Below are 10,597 nucleotides of genomic sequence, written 5' to 3' on the forward strand. Positions count from 1 at the left end.
ATATCTAATAAGAATTTTCTAGTATATTAATATATTTCAACTTTTCAATTCTTTTTCACTCCTTTGTTTATCAATTAAAAAAATTCATTTGATGAATTTATTGACAACTTATAACTATATAAATATGTGATAAAGAATTTCATTTACTTCATGTTTCAACAATCTAATCTTTTCACCTCTTCCTCTAGTAATCTTAAGTACTCTTTAAATGTATTTGGTGACAATTCTTTTACTTAAGAAATAAAAAGTAGAAATAATTGGTAAATATTTTTGTGTTGATTGAATAGTGTAGTAAATGTTTTGAAATGTGAATTGAAATTAAAAGGAACATTTTCCCTATTTTTAATATGTTGCTATGAAACTTATGGAATAGCTTGGAATTAATTCTCTCCGAATTTATATGTTGTGTGACATTGATGGATTTTAACCAAATGAACTTTCACTATTTCATACTTGATGCAGTGCGCAGGTAAGAGCATAAGAGGATTTTAAGAGACAACTTTTGTGATTGGGGAACAAAAATGCCAACAAGAACAAAAGCAAAGTGGTAAAATTTAATTAGCAACAATCACACCAAAACCATCCAAGGCTCTTTCCCGTTAATGCTTGAAGTTCAATGCTAGGTTATACAGAACTTGTGCACTGTTAAAAAATCACCATCCCATGTTTATTGTCCAAAAATATAAAATAATGGAACACAACACAACTGATGAGGCTAAAATCAAATAATGACTGTTTACTAGGGATGAAAAAAAGGTTCCAAAATCATCTTTTTGTATCAGTATATACAGTTTACTGTTATAGCTATCTCAATGGCTTCCTATGCAATTTAGATTGGCAAAATGATTGATATCACAGTTAATCTCAATGGATTCTTCTTTCTGAGCTAACTTGAGAAGAGTGCTCCTAACACACTGCAGTAGAATAAATCCATGTTAACACATACATGCAAGCCAAATCATGATACAAACACAAAACTCCAACACCCTGATAGCATTAAGCAAACCCCAAAATTTGTTTTGAATGCACAATCATGTATAAGTATTTTTTTTTTCTTCTGTATAATCTATATCTATCCAAAAGAATATCCCACACAGCATGTCAGAAATTGGATTGTTGCAAGGAAAAAATGTAAAACACTATATTTTACCAGAATTTAATACGACTGTAGTTGAATTCAATGAATTTCTAATATGATTATATTTCTCCATCTTCATCAAGGAAGATCTCTGGGTGCACTGCTGCGCTAGTGAAATTTAGAGCTCTTTTTAGCTTGCGATGATCAAACACTTCAACTTCAACCAAGAAGGCTGAACTAACTGGTCTATGATCTGAGAGGTTAATTTCTGCACGGCCATATTGTAGTTGTTTTATTCCTTTTCCTAGCCATAATATACGATCACACCTGCATAATCTTACCCCAGATTAAAATATTGCCCCCTACTTTGCCTATTGAATGGTTTTTATAACATATGTGATGTAGCAACAAAATATTCTTAGGTTGATAATCCAGTGTTGCACTTACCATGCTGGAGATCTTCTTTTTTCACCTTCTTTTGGGCTCTGACCAACATATCTATCAGAGTTAATTTCATACTTGTAAGTGGGTGGGAAGTTTATCGACCCCTCTTTCCATCCATCAAACACACGCCCAATACGCAATTCTTTGCTTAGCTGCAAAATTAGTTTAACCAATTACTATTTATCTAAGGCATTCAAGCTCAAATAAAAAGCTAAAACTAAGAATAAGCATATTTTGTAGGCACAAGTCTCACCTGGTCATAATTCATCAATTCATTCCACTTCTTTAGAGCCACCAATTTTCTAACCTCAGCATCCAACATATTGATACGATAGTTCAAATCCCCGAACCAGAAAATCTGGCTGTTAGCAACCAACAGCACTCGATGAACATAGTATCTCTAAGGAAAACTTTGCTGAAATTGTAAAGAAGAAAAAAGGTTTCATCATCACACAGTGAAGCTTACTCGTGAGATGGGATTGTTTGTGGTTGATCTGCATCAAAGGCAGGTGAGAAGCAAGTGCGTCTCAGAATTTCATGAACATCAGAGTTTCTCCTATGTTCAGCTCCTTCCTTCTGACCAGAAGTCAAATGGGGAACAAACAAAGCACAGACGTGACTGGAAGAGAGACATACTAATCGAAACTGATCCCTGCATCAGTGACAATGTGTCATCACATCACATCACTCATGTCCAAATGTGTAGGTAGGTACAATACAATCACTGATGGTTAGTGATCACAAAAATAAAACTTTGCTAGGTAACACTTGAAATGCTACCCCTCATTGCTAAGAATGCTTTGAAATATGTCTGCATAATGATGTCACATTCAGTGTGAAACATGTCTTACCTTGTTTCCCATGTAGCCCATAAGACCAACTCCAACTGGGGAAACTTTCAAATTATTAATGTGCCTTCTCAACCTTCTCTGAACCCAAACAGATACATATATCCCTACCATTTGCTTGCTCACAATCCTGACATACCTTGGATTTCCACAAGATTTCATGGTACCTAGTTCATTATCATCTTCCGTGTTCACCATTTCAATGAAAGCATCATCACCCTCAGCTGATAACAAATCAGAGACAGAATCAACCACTTCAGGTATCACTTGCTGTTCTTCCCACAGCAGGCCCAAGTTTCCAGAACTGTGGTGTGAACGTTTCAATCCAACAGTATATTTCAAAGTACTTTCAGTCCTGTTAAAGCCAATTCTGGCTGAACTGCTTAGTACTCTCCGCAACTTTGAGTTGGAATCAACAATTTGGGGGATCGCATCTAATGAGCGTTCAGGCCAGTCAATATCAATGCCATATATTCTCCTCAACTGTAAGTTATTCTCTATTTCAATTATGCTCTTCACTTCTTGCTGTTTCACCTCGTCATGTTCTACTGTTCCTACCAATTCCTCAATCATCATATCTATTGGAATTGGATTATCAACGTCTATAGTATCTGCTAGGAGATCAGCTGCAGAAGAAGTTCTTAACACTGGAGAAGGAGGGGCACTGTAGCTTTTGTGTTTACTGTCAGGCTCAGAAGATTTGTTTAAAGATCTTCTAATGATTGCCTCCCATTTTTGAATGGGTGTATTATCTTCTGCTCCTAGCACATTTCCGGCATTCAGTGGAACTACCTCCTGAAAACTGTTAAAGCCCACAAAGACTTTAGTTATCAGAAAACCATGCAGAAGGTACAAGGATGTTTTCTGAAAAGTACAAACAGAAGGTACAAGGATGTTTTCTGCAGATTTGGTAAACAAAACAAGATTTTCAATAGAGATAATAATAAATCACGGGCAACTTCAGAAACTCACAGTACTCACCCAAGAATGTAAATATCAGCTGGGTCTTCAGTACAGAGCCAGTCATCAATTTCAAGATCCTGAGAGGGATGTCTTCCAGCAACATTCCATGTACCAATTGTTACCCTGAACAGTAATCAAAATTAAGATCCCTTTCATTGATGTGCTTCAATTTAATTTAAGTCTAAATGTCATGCTGCATAACCAGGTTAGCTCCACACCTCACTTCCTTTGTGTTTATGTACTGAGCTCGCAGAGTTTCAGATTTTCCTCTTCTGTGTCTTGCCTTCTGGCCCTTACTAGATGCATCTGAATTACAAATATCAAATCACGGCTAATGGTGTCAGGTGATAAGAACAATCATTTGAATTCATAAAACAAGATGGTTCACTTAAAATTCTCTTTGAACACATTGATATGCTTTGGACGACCTTTTGCTTCTGCCAGGGAATTCTTTTCAAATCGTAGTTGCATCCGAAACATCAAAAAGTTGTGTGGCATTGACCGAGTTTGAGTCCAGTTAAAAGCAAAGTTGTGAAAGCCAAGCCAAGTTGTTATTTCATATTCTTAATTTCATAATAAGCTACAGTTAAAAATTTCTATCAAGCGTGGCAAAAGGTCTAAAAAGAGAAAAGAAAATGTTAAAACCAGTTATAATGGAATCATTCTTCGTTTTCCATTTATCTTCAAAAGAGAACCAGATTGCTGAAAAGGAACGGAGAATTGCCTGATCTTTGACTTGAGAATTTGGAAGGAATCTCTTGTGTTCTAAGGGGTGGTTTATCTTCACGCATTCTTGAGCCTCTAAGAGAGCAAGCTGAAAGAAGCAAATGGGAAAAATTGGAAACTATCAAACTAAACAGAAAAAAGAATAAGGTAAAACTCAAACATACCATCATCTTCACTCTCGGTTTCAGTGTCCACTTCATCTTCACTGAAGTCATTCACCTTGGGCTTGATGTTTAACCATTTCTTCATCACAATGGAAGGCCAGAATGCCTGCAATAAAACGAAATGAGGAATTCTGTTAAGAACAAGGTACCAGCCAAAAAGCAAGTTTCATAGCATGGTAATGTTAAGCCTTACCTCAGAGCGTTTTCCTCTCCTTGCCTTCATTGTTTGAGGTCAAAAGATCACAACAGAACCCAGAAAGACACTAGCGTGTTATGCTGGACTTTAGAAGCACAAGCTCTTAAATATGGAATCAGTCACTAACATAAATTTGGCCCCTATTGGCAGTTAATATTTAAATATGAGGCTATGGTAAGAATACGGAAAGAGGAGGAGAAAGATCCTTATTGGAACCAAACAGAAAAGGACAGAAAATGTGTGAACATCTCAGCAACTCATCCACAACCGCAACTTGCAGAAGGAAAATTATACTGCTGGTCCTCACACCACGTCGCAATTTTCTGAAAATAATAATTAAAGTATAAAACACAACACCCTTAGTTGAAATTTCGTCACAAACCAAAAGGCAAGTCCAATAAAACCGTGTCATTTTCATCAAACACTTACGTTGCAATTTATGAAAATGTAAATGACGAGAGCGCATCATCAAACATAGGACACAAATGTTACATCTTAACTGACAGAAAATCATCACGTTCAATTTAACCAACCAACGAAGTAAATGGTCAACAACAAAAACAGCAAAAAAATGGAATAACATAACAAATCATTTACCATACCCCAAATGCAGAAGCTAATAAATACACCCTAGTTTAGCATGAGAGAACGCAATTATGGATAAAAACAAAGCTCAGAATCATAACCAAGATGTGGCAGTGGCCCCACACGATGAGAAGGTGTCAGTTACAAGGAACAACATTATCATTAAACAAAACAAAAATTGACACTTACATTAAATGGATGATGCTTAGCTCAAATGGACAACTAAAGTAAACTAAGATTTCATCATGTCTGTCTGGGACAGCTGTAGACCCATTGGTTGGGTGATCCACCTTATATTTATATTCTCTCTATCTCTCTCATCTGATTTAGAAGCTGACAAACTCTGTAATTAATAAGAAAAGAATGAAGAAGAAGAAGCGAAAGAAATTGTCCCAAAAAGTGAAGGAAATGTGAGGACGAGGAAGAGAGAGACCCAGAAACACCAGCACTATGTGTGAAGATAACGAATTCAGAGTTTCAAGTGTTGATATGAAGAATCAAACGCGTTGTGGGAAACGGACAAGAGAAGAGAGAATAGTAAAACTTCTCATAACTCATGCCTTTGACTATGGTTTACTTAACAGAAAATAATATTAAAAACTTTTTTTCAGTGATGGGAAAAGTACAACCAGGCACAAGTGGAAATGTGTCATAGAACAAGAAAAAAGGAAGAAAATTTTCCTTTTTATTCATTCATGCTCACATGGTAACGTCAACAGTACTTCATCGCAATTCAGATTTGAAAGGCGTTGGGGACACCTTCCAGAAGAGATTGAAATTAAGATTAAAAAGCTTATCATGAAATTTTCGAATTATACTGTATAATTTGCATAAAATTACATTGACGACAATGACTCCACAACAACTGAAAAATGAAAAAAAATAAAAATGCTGTGAGAAAAGATTATTCAGCACAGAAGATTCAAACCTGAGTTTGATCTGTGTCACAAATGTAATAAAATTTCTTGAACATGGCAAACGTAACGATTAAGAGATTTGAAATGTTAATTTATAACAAAAGAATATTGAAAGATGCGTTGCATAACCAGACACTGATACTCTTTTCAGTGTATAACCATCGTAGATTGAACCCAAATTCAATTAAATACAACAACTTCTTAATTAAATCTCATTAGCGTTGACAATTTAATATTAATGACTTTAACGCAAGTAGTTAGTTTACTATGTTATGATTAACATCAATCACCGTCACCTTTACTCCTCTTCTTTTTCTATCACAAATTGCTGTTATAATCTTATCAAATGTCCCTCGAAATGGAACACCGTTCTAATCTTATCAAAGAAGGACGGTGTAAGAAATTTTACGATTCTAATTTATATTAAGGTTTTTTCTTATTACTATAATATATTTTTTAGTTCATTTCTGGTATGATTTGAGTTTAATTTCTATTTTTTTATCTCGTTAAAATAGAAAAGAACGTAAATGTTATCAGGTAAGGAAATGTTTGAGTATTGTGAAATTTTATTCAATATAAATTTTTAATTACGTATCAATAGTAATATTTGTGATATTTTAATTAAAAAAACACGAAATATATGCGACAAACCGAGTTTTGTTAGGAAGATAGTGTGAAAGGAAAGGATATGTTGAGTGTTACAGTTAATATAAGAAGGTTGGGTCGCAATTTGCAATGTCTGACAAAATAAAATAAATGTATGAGCATGCACCCTCACGCTCTTGGACTATATGACCTTGTCGGCAAGTTATATTGTGTTTCTCTTTCTTTTACTTTATATATTATTGAAGACTAAATTTAAGGTTTTTTAAATTTGGATTAAATATATTTTTCTCTAATAAAATTTAGAATTAGTTCATTTTTAAAAATTTTAATTAATTTAGTTATTCATTTCTAAAATACGTAAATCTAGTCATTTTAACTAAATTTTGTTGAGTTGATTTAATGTATCAAGCGCATTTCATGATAGTATTTGAATTATTTACACTGTTTGACACATTTTAACTTTAATGTTAATTAAAATATTATCATAAAATAGGTTTAAAATGTTAAATAAACTTAACAAAATTTGATAAAAATAATTAAATTCACGCATTTTTATAAATAAATGACTAAATTGATTTAAAATTTCAAAAAGAGATTAATTTCAAAATTTACTAAAACTTGAGAAATAAAAATATATTTAATCCCTTATCTTTTATTTTAAAAGTAAATATTTTATTTATTCCAAAAATAAAACATGATTTTTTTTAAAGTAAACGATCGGACAAACATATAACGGCTGTAAGCATATATATATATATATATATATATATATATATATATATATATATATATATATATATATATATATATATATTACCTTTTATACTATGAATTTTCTTAATTATAATTACTGATTAATAAATTTTTAGAAATATTATAATTAGTTCCGTTCCTAGCATGAATATCTTTTAAATGAATAAAATAATAAATTTTGATCCTTAATTTTTATAGTAAAAATTAGATTTTTATAATTTTAGATTAATTTAGTCAAAATCATATTTAATTTTTAATAAATTAATAAATTGATTGTTTGAAAAAGCAGAACTTTTTATCATTGATACAAATTGACACCTTAAGAGGGATTTGAAGATGTAAAACGTTGGTATTCTTTAATAAATCTTTAGGATTAGGACTTTTGCCAGACAAATCACGTCATTTCTTCCGCTTCCACTTTTTGCCATGGCCAAAAAAAAAAATAATAATAATTGACTTGTGATCAAAATCATTTTGAATTAGTATTACTTTTATATTTAAATATTATATTTGTTAAAATGCTCATTATTTCTATTGAAAAAAATAATAATATCTTATTGAATTTCCACTTTGTTTAAGTTAAATGAAATTTTGAAATCTTTTTCATAATGCTGAAGAAGTATAAATTTGTATTTTATAACGGAAGAAGTTTATAAAAATACTGTAGAATATAACTTTGTATGCATGGGATTAAAATTTTACAGTGCACCACAAATTCTTATCTAAGTTTAAAACAAATTATATTTTATACAACTCTTATGTGATATCTTTTCTTGTGTCCTTTAATTTTGAAAAATAAATTTTTACTTAAAAATGGATATGATACGGTAAACTTGCTCTCACCTTATTTGATTGTCAACTTAATCCAACCATATATTGTGAAAAATATACCATTTTCATCTGCAGAACTTTTTTTCTTACCTTTTAAATATATATTTATTATAATTGAACGTATTATAATTTGGTTATGACAGTAATATTTTTTATATTAATTCTTAAATTTTCATATTTTTCTTTAAGATGACAAATTAAATAACAACTACATTTAAAAAAATTAAATAATAAAAAATCTATACAAATGTAAAAAATCCAAATACAGTACTTAATAAATTAAAAACATAATAAATAAATAAAAAACTGATTGAAAATACTCATTAGTAAATTAACTAATTATTTTTAATAAGAAAGGTAAATTCGAAACATCAACCAACTTATATCAAAGTTAGGATTTTTTTTATAAAATAATTTATGATAAAGCAGCACATGCATGTGTGTTGATATGCCATTGCTGCAGAATCTGAATCTGTCTGTGACACCATCTTCATCACATTCTCAAAAATCTTCTTTATGCTTTTTTTCTTCAAAACTCACACAATCCAACCTTCAGAATCCTACAGATCGATCTTCTGTTCTCTTTGTCTTTCACGATACTTTTCCTTTGTTTAATAAAATGTTTTCTTTGTGTAATTCCGAACATTTTAATAACTCTTTTAAACATTATTTCATGCAAGATTTGAATTTTTAGACTTATTATTTTAAAATAATGCAATACCTTCTTAGCTATTATTTTAAAATTGGTTAAATCATTCCATAAATCTCCATTTTTTAGCGAAATATCAAGTAGGTCTCCCATTTTTATTTGACTCAATTGAGTCCCTACTTTAGAAAATTCGTTATAATTAGTTCCTTTCCGTTAGTTGACCAATAACGGTGCTAATTATGTGCCACGTGTCAGCACGTGGTTTTTTTGACTTTTTTTTTTAATTTTTTTTAATTTTTAATTTTTTTTATAATTTTTTTTAAAAAAAATTAAAATTGCCACGTGTCAATCTGACATTGTGCCACGTGGCAGAGACAGTGTGATGTGACAGTGACAGTGCCACGTGTCACTATTAGATGTGAAAAGTCTCAATGTAGTCCTATATTTGTTATTTTGTCTCAATTTGGTCCCAATTTTGTTAAAACTGAATCAATTTCATCTTGTATCAAATTTAAATTTTATATAAATTTTACAATGGTATTTTTATTATAGTTGATATTTTTAACAAAATTAAATTTATTTAAATGTATATTTTGTACAAATGTTAGAATTGTTATAATTTTTTTTTAATTTTATATTTGAATTTATAAAATTTTTATTTTTAAAGCAACTCTAACATTTATCTATAAATTATGGATATATAAATATTTAAAATAAAATTTAAATAAATATTAGTGCAAAATATATATTTAAATAAATTTAATTTTGTTAAAAATATCAACTATAATAAAAATACCATTGTAAAATTTATATAAAATTTAGATTTGATACAAGATAAAGTTGATTTCGTTTTAACAAAATTGGGACCAAATTGAAATAAAATAACAAATATAGGGATTACATTGAGACTTTTAGGAAAGAGTGTATACCAGGTATTTCATTTTAACAAGTGTTAGTAAACACACTATCTAATAGGTAGTCATTAAAAACTCCACAAAATTTCAAGTATTAAAAGAATTAGGTTAGAAATATGAGTAACACTTTTCATGTTTTCATACTCTATATCCTTAGTGTTGCCACTGTGTTAGAAAATGAAGGCAATAAGTTTCCTCTTATGAGAACACATTATTTAGTGGGTTATGATGTGTGGCATATTAGGCAATAAGCAACATGGCATTGTCATGTATATATAAGGACTTGTCAAAGATCTTCATTGTCAAAAATATGGTGGTTATTGCACCTTCCTTTTTTTTTTTCTTTTTAAAATATTAGTGTATTATTCAGTGATTGTAATTTTCTACAAGTCATTCTTATAGTGCTGGCTTCCATTAGCAACATATATATTGACCTGCACCCAAAATAGAAAAAAGAAGAAAAAAACAAATTTAATTCAACTTTGATGTATATACAAACTCATAACCGACCAAGGTTAATTAAATCCCTTCAATACTCAACAATTAAAGCAAGACTAAACATAATTAGAAATTTGGATTTTTTTTCTTTTGTTTTATTTTGAGTGTTTTTTCTCTTTAGAGTCTTCAAAATATATTTATAGATACTGATTTTCTAGAATATATTAAAAAAATTAATATACTAATATAATTTTTTTTTTCAAGATTAAGCAGGTCACGTATCTGGCATATACAAATTCTAAACCTGATAAGAACAACAACACTGAATAAAAAATCCGAACAATTAGTAATCACTTTAGAATAAGAGATTAAAACAATTTATTTAAGAATCACAATCTTTGAACCCACTCAATTCAAACTTAACAAATTAATAAACCATCATTAACAGCAGTATTAAACTCTAGTCATCATGAGTTCATATCGTC

General features: G+C 30.4%; 1 protein-coding gene across 1 annotated transcript; it reads right to left on the minus strand.

The window, feature by feature from the left end:
- Positions 1–568: 568 nt before the first annotated feature.
- LOC114169790 (type I inositol polyphosphate 5-phosphatase 2-like) lies at positions 569–5,558 on the minus strand. Its single transcript, XM_028055098.2, is given in 13 exon segments — positions 569–914; positions 1,151–1,405; positions 1,526–1,674; positions 1,776–1,884; positions 1,989–2,116; positions 2,118–2,174; positions 2,374–3,172; positions 3,352–3,456; positions 3,552–3,639; positions 4,058–4,147; positions 4,224–4,329; positions 4,417–4,742; positions 5,194–5,558. Coding segments are annotated over 11 exon segments (1,869 nt in total). The 5' UTR covers positions 4,447–4,742; positions 5,194–5,558; the 3' UTR covers positions 569–914; positions 1,151–1,197.
- Between the last annotated feature and the right edge of the window lie 5,039 nt (positions 5,559–10,597).

The sequence above is a fragment of the Vigna unguiculata genome, chromosome 2, assembly GCF_037176805.1.
Source record: "Vigna unguiculata cultivar grain cowpea cultivar isolate G323 ecotype 2 chromosome 2, ASM3717680v1, whole genome shotgun sequence".
Lineage (NCBI taxonomy): Eukaryota > Viridiplantae > Streptophyta > Magnoliopsida > Fabales > Fabaceae > Vigna > Vigna unguiculata.